The 16,814-nt window shown below is 41.4% G+C and overlaps 2 protein-coding genes across 5 annotated transcripts in view; both read right to left on the bottom strand.

The window, feature by feature from the left end:
- The window catches only part of LOC134850884 (polyadenylate-binding protein-interacting protein 1-like), a 174,949-nt gene that overhangs the window by 56,685 nt on the left and 101,450 nt on the right, over window positions 1-16,814 (bottom strand). For both annotated transcript variants that reach the window (XM_063866648.1, XM_063866649.1), the window contains exon 2: window positions 5,548-5,616. In XM_063866648.1, coding sequence (XP_063722718.1) covers window positions 5,548-5,602 — 55 coding nt within the window. In that variant the 5' untranslated portion in view covers window positions 5,603-5,616. The remainder of the gene's footprint in view (window positions 1-5,547; window positions 5,617-16,814) is intronic.
- The window catches only part of LOC134850886 (uncharacterized), a 201,917-nt gene that overhangs the window by 83,656 nt on the left and 101,447 nt on the right, over window positions 1-16,814 (bottom strand). The window lies entirely within an intron of this gene.

Below are 16,814 nucleotides of genomic sequence, written 5' to 3'. Positions count from 1 at the left end.
ATCGTTGAAAAACCCATGAAAAGTAGAAATCAGTTTTGATTGGTTGTCATAAAATTTATTGAAAATTCCATGACCATTGAAATCCGATTCTGATTGGTTGATAGCAAAACTTTTGAAAACTCCATGGTTGGATTGGATAAATTTTAGTTCAGCTAGGCTAAATAGCAAATCCATTCTGATTTTCTTTCACCTTAAAAACAATTGGTTATGAAATTTGCTTTTTTTATTCATTTTTTGAGGCTATTCAACTTTTCTTTTCTAAAAATTTGGGACATTCTGAATCTCCCATTTTTCTTTTTCTACTTATTGAGATGCCGTCACTGAAAAGAAACGAAAGAGTTGCATGTCTTGAATGTGGCAGAGAATACACACGTAAAGACGCATCAAGCCTTCGTAAGAACTGTGGCGTTTTAAAGTGTTCCAATTGTAACTTTTATAAATAAAGCAGCGAGGAACTCTTTAATCATATCAAGAAGAAGCATTGTCAACATAATGTTAAATTATGTGCTCAACAATCTCAAAACAGACTCCAAGAGAAGGTAAATTATTCACGTTTTTAATTTAAAAAAAACTAGGAGAAAATACTTTGAATATAAATTTTACTGAATCTGAAAAGTCTATACAAAAAATTTGAAAAAATATACAGTGTTTTCATCACTATTCTTGATCTGTCATATTCAAAGGTTCTGATTGATGATAAAACCAGCAACAATCGAGTTCAAATTTTCGTGAACATTTCAATGGAAATCGATCCGAAAATCTTTTATCTAGAGTAAAATCTCCATTGGTTGCATGCTTGCGGAGATTCTGTTGTGAGAACTTTGTAGTAAAAGTGAATAACATATGCTAATGATTGTTTGAGTATTTAGTGAAATTTTGTAAAAGAACTGAATATTTATAAAACATCGAATAATTGAAATGTTGTGCCTAGTTGACATTTTAAAGTTTTCCCTGTTTAGTTATTGTAAAAGTGTTCATAGAGTAGTGCGTTACTAAGCAAAGATGGGCGGTTTATTTATTAAGAATAATAGTTTTCTACTGCTTTTTTGACGATTTCAGTATAAAATTGATAACTGACTTGGAAAATATGAAAAAATATATGTTTGTGCTAACCTTTGAAAATTTCAAGATGATAATATACATCATTCTCAACCCAAAATTCATTTTATAGAAAATCAGATTTGAAACAGCAATAAAAAATTATCAAGTTGAGAAAATCATTTAAAGACGTTTAGCAAAGGATTCATGGTATTAATTCAGCTTCAGATTATTGAACGTTCGTTGAAACGATACATTTTTCCATCAAAAGTTCCTTTTTCAAATAAAATTTTGTTCAAATTGGATTAATTTGATAGATAGAAGTTGAAGCAGAAACTGAGAATATGAGAAAATTTATTTCAATAGGAGTTTTGAGTTAATTTTACTAAAATTTCGCTTATAAACCATAGTTTGAGAAAACTCCGACATAAAAGGTGTCAAAGATTTATATTTATGTGTAGTTCATTAGAAAAGTTTGTTATCATTTGATATATAAGGTAACTTTTTATGAAAAATCAGATGTTTTGAGGATAATTTCAGTAAAGTAAACTAAATCCGACATCTTTTGGAAGAAGATACATGAAGCATAAATCAAAAAATTGCTTTCAAGATCTACATTTCAGAATTTTTTTACTATATAGTTTTTTTGCTTAATAAAAATCCGAAAATAACCAAATTTTTCCAGTTTTCACCTTGATTTCCTTTGCTAAATCATTTTTGTGAGACGCGCTCTTTTAGAAGTTTTTGAATATTGTAGATATTAATATCTAGGTTCCCTTGCGTATTTCCGGAGGTTTTCAGATTATAACTAATAGAGCTGCTCCTACTTCGTTCTTAAATTGAAAAAACACATTTATATTCTCAATTTTTACAGATATTTTTGAATGTTTTAACCAGCACCGAATCTTTCTCACTTGGATATTTTTGAGAAATCTTCCCTCATAAATTAAGAATAAAAAGCTATTTAATATTTATTTTGCAAGAAAAGTGATAGTTATTGGCCCAAAAATTGTATTTTTGCTTAAATAGTTTACTGCAGCAACTGAACAAGGGAACCTTGAGGAAGACATTTACAATTTTTATCGTAATAATCAGACGGTATCAGTACTAATTCCATCTTTGCCAGCAAATTGTTCATTCAATTGATACTATTTTCTTCCTAAATTCTCCAGTTCTGACTAAATTTTCTTGCAAAGTGTGTTCAATAGCGAAAACATGCATTAAGCAGAAAGCAAGAATAATCTTAAAACAGAGCATTACTACGGAAAATCATGAAAAATTGACTATTTTTCCAGAAAAGTTATAATTATTGATCCCAAAAATTGTATTTTTGCTTAAATAGTTTACTGTAGTACTTAACAAGGGAACTTTGAGGAATAAATTTACAATTTTTAACAAAATAATCAGACGGTATCAGTTCTAATTTCATCTCTGCCAGCAAATTGTTCGTTCGATTGATACTATTTTCCCCCTAAATTCTGCAGTTCTGACTAAATTTTCTTGCAAAGTGTGTTCAATAGCGAAAACATGTAAAAAGCAGAAAGTAAGAATAACCTTTAAGATTAGAACATTTCCATGGAAAATCGTGAAAATCAAGTTGCAGAAGCAACACAGAGATAATCATCAGTTATGAAGAAAATTTTGTTGAATTTGAGCCAATATCGATTAATTTTTTAAGAAAAACTTATCTCATTTTTAGTCAGTTTTAGCAATTAACAGTTCATTTTTCATCATTGATCTGAAATTCTGTACTATTAAGGTGAATAACTTCTCAGAATTTGTAATTTTTGTACACATTTGGGTTAATCATTGAGCAAAAATCTAGAAATTTTATGGAATATAGCTCTTAATGTTCATTTGTATTGAGAGTCCTATTTCAATTCTCCCTGAATTGGACAAAAAATCAGTTAATTATCCAAATAGAAGATTGAAAATGGAACATTTTAGACAGATTTGAATAATTTTTACTTTACTTTCTGAAAAATTACGGTTATTTTCACTATCTTCCGCAAGTTTCACTTTCGATTCAGCTTTTATGAGCTTTCTTGTTAATGTTGAGAGCATTATATAACCCGCTTTGTTACTCAAATAATGCTAAAAATTATCGTATTTCAATATTTTGCGTGAAAATTTTGGAAAAATCCAAAAATTTATTCAAATTTTTTTATTATTGTCTCAACATGATACCGTTAAAAATACAGTTTGAGCTCAATTTTAAACTCTGTACATGAATAGTTTTTTCAATTAGATCATAAGTAACAAAAAAATTAACAAAACTATGAGATTTCTGCAATTTTTTCCAAAATTTTAAATTTTTGCAATTTTTTCCAAAAACCTTCACTTTTTTCAATGTTTCAGTAGTTTTCAGCATAGTTTCAGGTAGATAGAAAATAAGATTATCCAATAAAATAAGATCGAATTACAGCAAAACTTATAGTCTTTTGAAATTTTTAACAATTACCATTGACTTACCATGTACCAAAAAACTAATTAAGAACCCTTCATTCTACAATCTACACTAATTAACGATTAGATAATGCGCGCCAAAATTTTTGCGAAAAAACTAGACATTTTCACACAAAAACCAAAATTTTTTTTAAAAACATGATTTTTTTCACGAAGTTTCGTTAGGTTTCAGTATAGCTTTAGATAGTTTTCTCGTTGAACCAAACTTATAAAACAAAAATCAAAACATCTAAACCGTAGAAGCTAGCTAAGAAACGCAAGTATCGGCAAAATCGAACTCAAAAAATTCAGGCGCCAAAAATTTTTCCGAAACTTACCATCTGAAACCTACTATCTTAATACATTGGGAAACCTATTCCCTATCTTAATACATTGGGAAATCTATAGCCTATGTTAATACATAGGGTGCTGACCGGATACTCTATAGCCAATGTTAATACATGGGGGTCAGCACCCGGCTGAACTGCCCCGACATATACTACTTGCGCTTCTCAAACACTAACAAGAACACGAAAAAAGCTGATGTATAAAAAGCAATAAAAAAAAGTAGAAAAAAACCGTCGAATTAATAAAAATTCGGCTACGTGTTGGATTCAAACCGCGACCTAGAGATTATGAGTCTCGCGCGCTAACTACGGACGCCTAATAAATAACAAACATAGGCAACTGACAGTTGGAAAAGAGTATGAACGCAAGGAAATTGAAAAAAAAAAAGACTTTTTTGTTCGACCTAGATGGCCTTAAAACTCTTTGAATTTGCAGAACAAGTTATGATTGACACTTTTTGATGAAATAACCCCAATTTGAGAAAACTGGATCAATAGATAAAATTTTTATTTCGATGGGAAATCTGATTGATTTCCATTTGCGAAATTAGAAGTTGATCACGTTTTTCAGTGAACTGAAAAAAAATCGGCATTCAAACCGCAACAAAAATCAAAATTGAGCGAGAACAAAAATTGACTAGCAAGCTGTCTAGAGTAAATAGAACCGGTATTTGAAATGCAAACAAGGTCAAAATTTGTCTGTTGGTTGATGCAATTGCATATTTGAGAAAACAATTTAGCGATTTTAATGGACAAGTTGTTTAAAAGAATAAGTCTAAGTTCCAAATTGAAAACGCTTGCTCATCGCGATAGTGCGAAAAAGCAGAGAAATTCCTACTTCCAAAAACATGACGGATAGATTCGAAACTTAATCCTTTGTCTTCTCATGTCGGTGTGTTACCTCTACACCAGATGCGCTGAATGGAAGATTTGTTCTTCGATTCTGAACTTTATATGAAGCAAGCTGAAATATCTGCGAAACCTTGCGATCTTTGTTTACGGAAAAAAATCAAGTACCCGGTTAAACATGCTTATCGCGGTGAGAAAGCTGTAGCCTGAGATATGTAGCAGGATCTGGAAAGAAAATCTATCGCCATTCGAATTTGAACGCCCGCATAAAACAAACTTCAGCTGTTTGCCACACTCAGCCACACGACAGTTTAACGCTAGTCATATGGGATATTGATAGGCACAACTTGTAGGATTAACATTATACTCAATAGCCCCGCCCTTAGTACAATTAACCCACACTTCTTTTGTAACCCTATAACTGTGGAGGTCGATTCAGAAGATCAAAATACTGACTAGCATATGGATTTAGTTGATGAAGATACCTTTCTCAGCCCCTAGCTTCTGATGCTCAAGGCGCAGCCGTCTACGGAGCTGAGATTATAAAACAAGCCCTGTAATATTTTGTAATATTATAAAGCAAGCCCTGAGGAATCAAGGGCGGTATTTTATTGAAGCAGAATATCCCTTCAAGTCGGAAGGCTGCATTCGTACACGAAACATTCATGGCAAAAAAAATTGTTGGACTTTTTTTTAAATTCAAGACTCTTTTAATACCTCTGCTCAGTGCTCATCGCTCCTGCTATATGCTCTATTTTCATTTAATTCCTCTTTCTCAAATATTTGATGAAGAACGTTTGATGTAACTTTTACTTCACAAAACATCATTTCGCAACCATTTTTTGAAAAATAATAAGCTATAACTAACCCTGATGACCACCTCCTCTGCCTAATCCACTCGCTATCCGTTTAGACTGGTTCATGTATTTTTGCTCTAAAATAATTTTTCAAATATCACGAGAGAAAGTATAATCACTCTAGAAAAAAAAATAAATTACAAAAGTGGCCCTTTAGTAACGGAAAGTGCACAAGCTGGATAGGGCCATACCAGCGTTAGAAAAATCCATATACATCAGCAAGCTGTATCATTTTATAAATGAAGTCATATATCAGCATTAAATGCCTCGTCGTAATGTTGATTTATCTTAGTAGTCCTTCCTCTACAATAGCGCTAATGGAGTTGTCGATTATGTAAGTCACCTACTTAAGTCACATATGAGGTTAAAGACAAATAGGCCCTATAACCATTGGCTCAAGAGTCAGGGACACTATCTCTTGTGTTTTCTACCTCAAGCGGTCGGAGCCAATTCGGTTCACTTGCGACATGAGACTAAAACCCTCGTTACAGCTTAAATGCCACTACCAAAAAATCCCTCCACTCTAGAAAAAAAGAACGGCCCCATACTTAGGTCTCGAAATACGCAAAATACACGAACGCTGTTAAAAACAGGGTCGGAACCTTATGTATAGTTACTTTTTATTAGACAATGGACCTTTGATCCATTTCAGATAGATCAACCTAAAAACTCTCCCTAACTCAACATAACAATATATGTAACAGTCGCCTACTTAAGTCACATATGAGGTTAAAGAAAAATAGGCCCTATAACCATTGGATCAAGAGTCAGGGACACTATCTCTTGTGAGAATGCGTTATAATTGTAAATTCAAACAAACGTTTACGCACATTTTTATGCATCTTCAGGTTTTAAAAATTCTAAACTATCTGTACAAAATGATCAAAGATCATAAAAAGTGTCAGACATAACATTATTCCAAAATTTTCAAAATTCAACCAATCAAAACTTTACAAATTATACTGAAATTATGCAACAACTATTATGTAACAATTTTAAACATTTTGTCACAAATTGCTGAGAAATTTTAGCTTTTGCGTTTTCACAATTTCGTTTTGTCGCTAATTTGCATGCTAAAATGTAAGTTATTTCAAAAATTTTCTGTTTTAGCCAGAATTTTTTTGATTCTGGAACTACAGCCTTAGTGTCAGCTCCCTACTTCTAAACTTGTCAAAGAGGAAGAGAAGAACGGAGCTGGTCAACGAATTTCAAGCACTGCACCAGGACGTCCAGCTGGAGCTAAAGTCTTTGCGGATTGTGTTCGAACAACAAGACAACCTGCCAGCTGTTTTGTCCAAACTACGTTCAAACACGAAAATGAAATCTCAATCGAGAAGGAGGGCGGAGAAAAGAAGACCTGTGAACAGAACAAGGAAACTGTTGATCCGACTGACGAGGAGGCTTCAACGGAGAGGGTGAGTTTAACTTGTGTTATTTGTGTTGCTTTGTGTCACGTGAAGTTTATTCCTCGTGGCCTGCAAACCAATGAGCACAGTTGTACTCCCACCTCCAATCTTGATTTGGACTTTAAAAAACAAACTCGGAAATTAGTCCGTGATTATGCATGATTATCAACGAGTTAAATTCTTGAGGTACGTTCAGAAAGATGGTTTGGCAATGGGGGTATCTCTTGCCGTTACTTTAGCGAATCTTTGGCTGAAGCAGTACGAAACTGCACTATCGAGGGATGTTCCCGAAATATTTTTGCCCGAGAAAGATCTTAACCGAATATGTCCCGAGTGCAATAAGAAATTCACGTACAGGTCAAAAGGTGTAGAATGTGAATGCTGTTTGAACTGGTTTCACATAAAATGCGGTGATATATCAGATGATGAGTATCGAAATATAAGTGAAACCGTCTGGTACTGTAGAAAATGCATCGCAATAAGAGAGAAAAAGAAGTCATTGCAGCAAGCTAAGTTTTTTCTCCGTTACATTGACAATATAGTGAGAACAGTGAAGGGTGATCCTGAAAAAGTGCTACGGGCTGCAAACTTACTACATCCAAATTTACAGTTCACAATAGAGACACCAAACACAAACGAAAAATTGGCATTTTTGGATTTAGAAATAAGTATTGACAAAAGCAGGAAAATTAGCTGTGGTTGGTATCAAAAACCAACAGATACAGGTAGCATACTAATTTTTAGAAGCTGCGCCCCCCTTCAGTACAAGAGAAGCGTGATTAAAGGAACTGTTCACCGGGTTTTCCGCAGTACGTCAACATGGGAAGAATATGATAAAGCTATGAAAATCAACCGGGAGCAGTGGTTGGATAACCAATATCCGGAAAGTTGGCTGTCGCGGGTTGCATCCCATGCCCTTGAAAATTTTATCAGGGAGTGCAAAAGCAAAAAGAACTTGGCTGAGAAAAAGAAGCCCTGTGACTATAGCAGTGATTCACCACCCATCTTGATGGTCCAATTTAGGGGGGAATCACAATCAGACATTAGCAAAAAAAGTGCGCGATATCACCAATGCGCTGATAATATTCACGACGAGGAAAATGAAAACTTGTATGCCCTCTCTAAAATCCTCCTTTTCCAGTGAACTGAAATCAAAAGTGGTGTACAGACTTGAATGTTGTGGGTGCAAATCCATCTATGTTGGCCAGACGGTCCGACATTTCACCACAAGGATTGATGAACACCAAAAAGAGGATACCCCAGATGGACAGCATATAAGGCAGTGTGTTAGTGAGAGTGGTAAGTCTGAGTTTAAATGGGAACTAATCGACCAGGCGTCCAGCAGCATCAAGTTTTTTTCACTAGAGGCGCTGCACATTAGGAAAGAGAGACCGGCAATTAACACGCGCGACTAGTCGGAGCCAATTCGCTTCACTTGCGACATGAGACTTGAACCCTCGTTACAGCCTAAAGGCCACTACCAAAAAACCAACCCACTCTAAAAAATAGGAATGTCCCCATACATAGGTCTCAAAATACCCAAAATACGCGAACGCCGTTAAAAACAGGGTCGGAACAGTCCGTACAGTTACTTTTGATTAGACGGTGGAACCTTGATCCATTTCAGATGGATCGAAACTCTCCCTACCTCAACATAACAAGTGTAAAACACACTCAAGAAAACTAAATTAGGTACTCACATACCAGCAAACTCGAGAATTGGAGTAACTTATTTAACTAGCGACTCTAGCATAAATGTAATAACTTGAGAAGTTTGCTATTGATGAATTCCAGCTAATATAAATGAGTTTTAACTTGAGAAATAAAATTTTGGGGCTGAACCATTGGGAGGCTTCGGTTGTCCGCCTTTCCACCAAAGGTTCACTCTGATTCTTTTCTAAACAATGTGTTCTCCTTTCGTAATCGTTCTGTCTCCTATTTCAGGATAAGACAGCTCTACTCTCTCGTGATTCTTATGTCTGGAAATTGCGAATAGCAATTTTACGCTGCTATTTTTGACTTTTTTTCTGCGATTGCAAATCTATTGTTCTTATCTTGTATTTCTGAGATTTTCAGTTGTCGTGAGAAAGTTGAGCAAGACATGTTCAATTCGAATTTTGAAAAATTCCATTTCATCCCAAAATCACGTTCGTATTGCTCAAGGTCAAACTTTCAAATATGACCGACCGGCACATACTCCCCGGACTCAAGATCGATGTCCTCATCGCGTGTCGCCGTCTGCCAGTTAAGCCCCAGAATTTTGAGTGGGGCTCAAGGTACAGTGCCAGTGGTCATTTACAGAAGTTTGCAGCAGGTTCAATTTTATGTACACCTCCAAAATTCACAACCATGCAAAATTGTCACACTATCGCTAAACAGCAATCAAAATCTGCATACGCCTGCACCTTAATTTTCTGCTTTGCAAGCTAATGATTTAAAATTTCTTTTATCCTATTCAATCAGGAAATTGTCATGCAGCATTTTCATGCAGCTCGGTACTCTTTCTGATGCTTTTTCATATGATCTTTCGTCACCATGTACAACCAATGTCGCTCGAAACCACGGGAAGAACCTTATGCGGCTCCATATGTGCCTGACCTCCATCGGTATGGCGAATACCTTGCACGCAGTCTCAAACAACTCAAGTCTCCTGCACAAATCAGTAGGGTATATTGACTCTGCCGTCGGTGTCTTCGACTCCCGATATTTCGGAACGTTCTCCTTAATCCATCGTAACGCCAACATTGAGCTTACGACCAAGAGGGTCACCTTCTGCCGGTGATCATGTAATCCGATCGACCGAATTTCTTCCACGTCCCACACTAAGTAGAGGTTTGCATGTTCTGGGTGCCACACCGTCTGTGCCAGACAATGACATGGGCATTCCCCACGTGTAATATCGATGCTCTTGAGATTGCGTTCTCCCAAAGCTTCCAGTAGAGGTTCCAATTCCATCATCTTCTCATGCATCGCATCATTCTCCTCCAGGTTTGGGGCACTATTCATCGGTTTCCCGATAAAGTTCTGCCTCTGGAAGTCACTCGTGTTTTCACCGTCCAAACCCAATAGTTCTTCCCCCAGATTTCACTTTAGTCACCTTTTTGTTCCCTTGGCACCGTCCTCAGGCCTTTCCTCAACAGTTTGTGTGAGTTTTGCGTTGTGTTGAGCCATTCGTACGCACTTGGGCACCGAGAAGGCTTTGTCTATTAGTATCCTCTGGCTGGATACCTCCACCATCGCCATGTGTAATGGATAGTGGCTTCCACATAGTTTGGCCATTACTGATCATACCAGAGACTTCGCAATTACTGGCAGACAAACCTTCCACCCTCTGATGAGCTTCTGGGTTTATTGCAATGCCCCAGGCCATGACTACACACTCAATGCTGTCACCAAGTGGTGCTCGGACTCCAGCATCTCCAGTGACTGTAGACTGCACATCCTCGAGAAGAACCCTAAAGCCGTTGCTATGTTCACAGTAGTGTTCGTGTAACACTCAGCCACTATTTGTACTTCACTCTTTTCTCTTTCTATGATGTCGCCAAACCAAGCGACTAGGTCTTTTCTTTGGAACGACGGTATTCTGACACATGATCGTCCCTCACAATTGTGCTCTCCGCTTACACACGTCAGGTGAAGACAACTACCCGTTCCATCCTCTTCACTGATCCTAGCTTACTCGTTGCTTCGCCCGACTCTTTGCTCTGAGGCAAGATCAGCTTGTGCACTACATTCAGTGTTACCAGGTCCTCGTCTTTCGTCGGTGCTAGCCTCACTCGCTCCGTGACCTTTTCAATCAGGCTTGCGTGGGGATGCGGGCACCAGGAAGGCCTCAGCACTTTCCAAACCACTCCTAAGTTCGTAATCAGCATGCCATTTCCATTTCCCATCTTCAATTCGACTCTATTGTTAGAGCGCGGCACGCTTATCACCTTGGGCATCTTCTCAAGAATCAAGCCTAAGCTCGGTTTCTCTCTTTCCACCGGATCAATCTCGATTATTTTCTCCGTCCAAAACTTTAACAGCTCCGTAACTTTGTGGTTCCTCTGAGCGCTCCCGGTCTCTGAATCCAAGAAAGGATTGTACGCTATCCCCATTGCTCCAGATACATATTGATATTCTCCACGTTTGTTGGGTCTCGAGTACTCTCCAGCCGAGCCTAAGTTACGATGCACGTCAAGTCCCCCTTCGATTTTCTTTTTGTAGAATCTTTGTACCTCGTCAAGTTTTCAATGATTCTCTAGAGACTGCCTGAAGCTGTCTTCCTTCTCTATTCCAGTACTCTGTTAGACCTTCAGGATGACAGTGGAGAGGAGACTCTCCTTTCCATAGTCTTACATCCGATTGCTTTCTGCTGACAGACTTGGATGGTACTGTCGATCATCACGGACATTATCCGCCTCAAGAAACAAGTAGCATCTTTCCTCCTTGCCAGACTTAAACCGAAATTATCCCTGGCGATGTGCTGCAACAGCATTTGATAGACCTCCAGATTCTTGTCGTGTGAGGTCAACATCTCCAGCTCTATTCACACCAAGGTCCGTCCTGCTCTGTCCTGCTGTTCTGACGAGGGGATTTGCCATCAATGGCAACGCAGATGAGGGTGTTCTCATCGCTTCTTCGAAATAGTCCCGTAGTAAAATTTGCCAAATTCGTTTCAGTTGGCTCCCCAATTCTAACTTGTTAACCTCGGCTTTTATTTGGGTAGCCCAATTGCGTCGCTTGCGGGACACTCCGCGATCAAGTTTCTTCAGGCAGTCCTCCAGCTCTTTCATTGTCTCCAGAGCCACCCACCAAGGTCGAGCGGTATTTCTCGTCGCATTCTTCTCAAGGGGGTCGCTGGTCACTTGTTTTCCAGTGGCCTGGTGCTAGTTTGAGATCCATTCTTTGCCGACGTCCCCTTCCCACGTTTTTCCACTCGTTGAACCCCTCTTCGTGTTCGCCTTCTAGGGTCTGAAGTCTTCTACCGTAAAACTTGTCGAGACCTCCACCTCTTTCATCACCTCGGCCAGCTTCCTTGGTTCGGAGCCGACCTTGTAGGCTGTTGTCTTCCACCGCGCCAGAATCATGGGAGCCGTCTCCCTCAGATTCTTTTCCGAGACCGCGTCCGTCGAGGGACTACTTAACTCTTCTGCCTCTCTCTTCCTCTTCCGATACTTTACACCTTTACATGAGGGCGTCGCCGCTATCATCACTGATTCGACCTTTTTATCCCTTCCGGCCCTTCCAACTCTTGCCGTCCCCTTCTCGAGCCTTAAGCATATTAGTATCTTTAATTATTTTACTAGTCTTAACCTTATCCTCCCTTACAATTTTAATCATTTTTACATCAGTTTTTTGTTTCAGAGTAGAGCTGACTTTATATTCGTCATCCCTGGTCTTCTTTTCCGTTTCCCTCAATTTGACTACCTTGCTCAACAACTCCTTTCTTGCTTTCTCGTCCAGGCCGGTGCCCATCAACAAAGGTTCCCCGAACTTCACTACCGTGCTCCATAGCTCTTCTTTAAAGTCCTCTAGCGTGGCCTCACTTTTCGTCTTCTGGTTGAACTCACGCAAGATTTCCTGCCACGCCTTTTCATCCAGAGTCCCCAAGAACATCCACTTGTTTCCTTCGAAAGTTCTCTTCTTACTCTCTTCGGCGCTCAAGAGTATCATTCCCTCGTTGGAAGTTTTGCTGGGCAGAGGCAATTCGAGGTCTTTACGAGGGGATCCGAGGGGAGGCGTGGCCGTGTTTGCCAAATCATCCCCACTCAAGTCTTGCAGCAACTCATGCGTAGTGAAGTTCTTTTCGATTGGAGCTTGGTCTTGTGCGTGCGCTACTTCCATTTCCTCTCCCGTCTCGCTGAGAGTTTCATCCATACTCACCCCGTCCTCTGACTCGGCCCGCCTTCTCTCAAGCGCGTCTTTGAACCTGTCCTCAACGGGGTTGCTTCCTCTATCTCCCGGGGTCCCCACTGACAGAGGTGAGGGGTCGCCGGTCCAGCTTCTTATATTCGCTCAGGGCTACGTAGAAGGAGCCCGCTGCGTCCAGCTCTTTCTCTTCTTGCTTCATTTCTATTTGCTCCAGTCCGTAGGGCGCCCGGTACTTTCTCGTGGCGAACTTCATCTCGTCTTTTAGAGCGATATGTCCCTCCTCTACGATCATTCTTCCATCGTCCCAAACCGGCAGCTTGTTCTCCAGATCAGCTTGATCGAGCGTTCTCAAGATATCCCGAACTTCGAACTTTGGAGGCATTGAGCCTCTCATCTTCTTTGCTTGCGTGGTCCAAGAGTTTATCTTGATGTCACAAGTGTGGAAGTAAACTCCTGCTGTATATCGGATGAACAAGGCATCCCAGCCATCGGTGAACCCCCCCCCCCTGCTGTTTCTCCACCGCTGATCTGGCGTACAGGGATGGGACCACCAGTGGACCACCAGAAGGACGGTGGGCAAAATTTCTTTCTCTAGTGTCATTTCTAGCTCCCTCTTCACCAGCTCAAAGCTCCCCTTCCACGCCGGGATTCTCAAGATTTCTCTCCTGTCTGCCGTCAAAGGATTCAAATTGCAGAACTTGGGGTAAGTTTCATTGGGACCATCACGCTCCCCCCCCCCCATTCTGCATTGTAGCTGCCCCCGGAAATTAAACACCACTAACTGGGGATCCTTTACCTTCGCGAAGAGCACTGTGTCACTCATTCGTGCCCTCAGCACCTCTTGTCGGTAGCAATTCAACGCCGTCCCATCTAGTACACTTATCAGGCTCACGTGCACCACTGAATTGCGATATGCCGCCACGAGAGGATCCGGAAAGGCATACGTCACCGCTAGCCCGTAGATACAGGTTACGACCTCGCCAAGCCCTCTGATCACTCCCAATGGGTCAGACCTCTTGGCCAAGCACAGATCAGTTAGTAGAGGGATACCACATTCGCCTCCCTCCATTCATCTCTCGTCTTGGGATTCCTTTCTTCGCCAGTCAAGTGTCGGTTTTGCATCAGAAGATACTCCACCAGCAACGTCTTCAGTCCGGCAGTGCACTTTTAAGAGTAGGTATCGCCATGAGTCAAGAGCACTAGTGTCAGGTACCCGTCAATTCGAAGTGTCTCCACTCCTCTGCTGAACATGTATGCTGGACCCATGTGAAACAGGTATCTGGGATAAACCAAGTACAGGGCCAGCCAGAGGTTTATGGGCATATTCATCAGCTCTTGCACGAAGGCTTCGAATATGGTGTCCTTCGAATAGAATACTTTAGCCATGCACTTCTTCTCCCAACATGGACTCAAGAATCTGAAGATTTCGGGATATTTCCTGGTTCTCAGCTCATATTTGGTATGCTCCCTCCGAAATCCTCCGATGGTGACTTCGTTTGCCATTGTGACGAATCTACCCACCGTCATCACTCTACTCTTTATCATTTCCAGCTGCCCCTCAAGAAATTCCCATATCTGATTGACGAGAGGTGGAGCATTCTCCCACGTCTTGTCCGTAGCATTCTCGAGACTTGGGGTCATGAACGGCCACCTGCCTCTCTCTTGTGTCAGACGGTATGCCATCGCTTTCAATTGTTTCTCGGCCGCAGCCACGTTTCTCCTTTGATTGCTTGGTCCCCTCGTTTTGCTGGTGGAGCTTGTGATCGTCAGGTCTATACCTCGAAACCATAGGCTGGCTGTTAAGTGGCTTATTATTGGATGATCATCCCTTATCTCCGGAGTAAACTTCAAGTGTCGTTCGAAATTCGAAATCTCAAGTAACAGGAACTCGTCCAACACAATGAGGATGTCTGCGAACTCGTAGAATCCCCGCAAGGCATGAGATACGTCCGCCCATGCCACTGCCAATTCCGACTTCAGAAGTCTCAAGTTCGTGGGTTCCAGATCTCGATTGTGGCCTGCCATCAACACCCACCACGCGTTCCCCTCCGCTATGAGGATCAAGATAGCGTATACAAATAACAGCGCAGGCGGCATGCTCGCGTACCCCGGGGAAGATAAAAACACTACCTTTGTCTTGGCTCCGAATCGAGAGGTCACATTCTCTTGCACCTCAATCATTGCCGCAAACAATGTCTGGATAGCTTCCCAGACCTTCTTGGGCGTCGGTGCATCTTTTTTCAGATGCTCCAGAAGCCCCGCCGCATGCAAGTGATCATTCATTCCAGCATACAGCAGCAGCTCCGGTTCACAAGGCATTTCTGACTTGATTGACACCACCAGAGTCAGCATCTGGTTCATATCTGCATCAGGCAGCAGGTATACTAGGGTTTCCGGCCAAAACAGCTTCGGAGACATCCCCTTGAAATCAGAGCCCACCACGATTATTACTCTTGCGGCCCCTGAATCCGATTGATCTTAGACCGCCAATGTCTTGGCCAACTGTGCGTTTCCACAGGGTTTTCCGTACCTTGAACCGTTTGCTAATTTTCCGCCGTCGTAGGCAGCGTCTGGGAGTCCCATATCTTTCGGTTCCAGTAACTTGTCCACCACTCTCAGCTGCGCAGGAGTAGCCAACCTGATCATTGCTATGCTTGTTCGATGTTTGGGGCGCTCCACTATGAGCCCTGGACTTCCCAACAGCTTGAGTGGCCTATAGTTGATCGGTCCCCTATTTGATTTCAGAGGAATCCAGGTCAGATCTGCCGTCTCCATCATCCTCGCTCTCGAGAAGTGTGCTTCGTGGGTTTTCAACCAATTCACACTATGGTGTCGACTCAAGTCCTCATCTGACACGTGCTTGAGCCCCAGGGTCTCCGCCAACTCCTGTCTGCATTCCAGATCTTCCAGATCCTATTTCTTTATCCTCTCTAGATTCGTGCCCGGCTCGTCTCTGTCGGTATTTCCACTCTCTTTTTATCCACCACTACTGAGGATACCACCGAACTTTAGGGCGTGGACAATTCTGCTTCTTCGGCCTCCATCTGTGTGGACCCCGGTAGTCTGGTCCGGCTGCTCCTTGATCTGTCTCTCGAATCGACTCTCATTCCCAGGCGATTGGACAGGGATCTCGTGGCAAAGAAAGAGGGCACCGGGGTTGGACCGAAGGTGAACTGGGCCAATTGCAGCAAGTCCGCTTCTAGCGTTTTTATGTGTCTCTGGAAGACGCCATTCAGCCATTCCACAGCTTTAGGCCTGTCAAAATGAATGCCATCCGAAAACGCATCATACGTGAAGGATCGCTCCATCATGTGTGCCACATCCAACAATCTAACGGGGAGCACGCTCCTCTGCTGTATTTGCCTGATTATTTCGTTGATATTGCGCACCTTCTCATTCATTTCCATCGCATGCTGATCGGCCTTCATGTTATAAGGGATGGTGCAAATCGTGGGTATAGCAGGATCCATCTGAAACCTCAACTCCTCAAGAATGCAGCTCATCTTCTCATGTAGCCTCATTACCTTCCTCGAGTCACCTCTGGACACGTCATTGGTTCCCATCATCAGAGTCACCGTATACATCTTCACCATGTCCAACATCTCAAGTGATGCCAACATCTGAGGTGTTGCAGCTCCAGAAAAGCTCAAGACTCCAGTCTGCCAATGCGACTGGATCCGAGTCAGCACTCGTATCAGGCTTCCCCTATGAGTAAGTGGACCGCACCCTCTGGTATTCTCGGCTGTGCGTAATATTGAGTCGTAACGGGTTCCCAACTGTAACCTATCGTGTAGTTCCTTGGGACGTGATGAACTCCCGCTAGTTTGGCTGCTGCCCGAGGTTGAACTCGAGGTGTATCCTGGCAGTGTTACCTCCATCAGTGGGCGTACTGGTTTCGCCTCCAAGCCACGCACGGAGGTCACCGGCTCGGGTGGTATCCACAATTCCAGTCCCTCGTTGATGTGCTCCTAAGCCGCTCGTCCGTCCATGTTGAATCGTCCACTGGACTTAGGAACTTC

The sequence above is a fragment of the Symsagittifera roscoffensis genome, chromosome 7 (genome assembly GCF_963678635.1).
Source record: "Symsagittifera roscoffensis chromosome 7, txSymRosc1.1, whole genome shotgun sequence".
NCBI classification, from domain to species: domain Eukaryota; kingdom Metazoa; phylum Xenacoelomorpha; order Acoela; family Convolutidae; genus Symsagittifera; species Symsagittifera roscoffensis.
The sequence above is the reverse complement of the archived record's forward strand: the minus strand, read 5'-3'. Positions and strand labels throughout refer to the sequence as shown.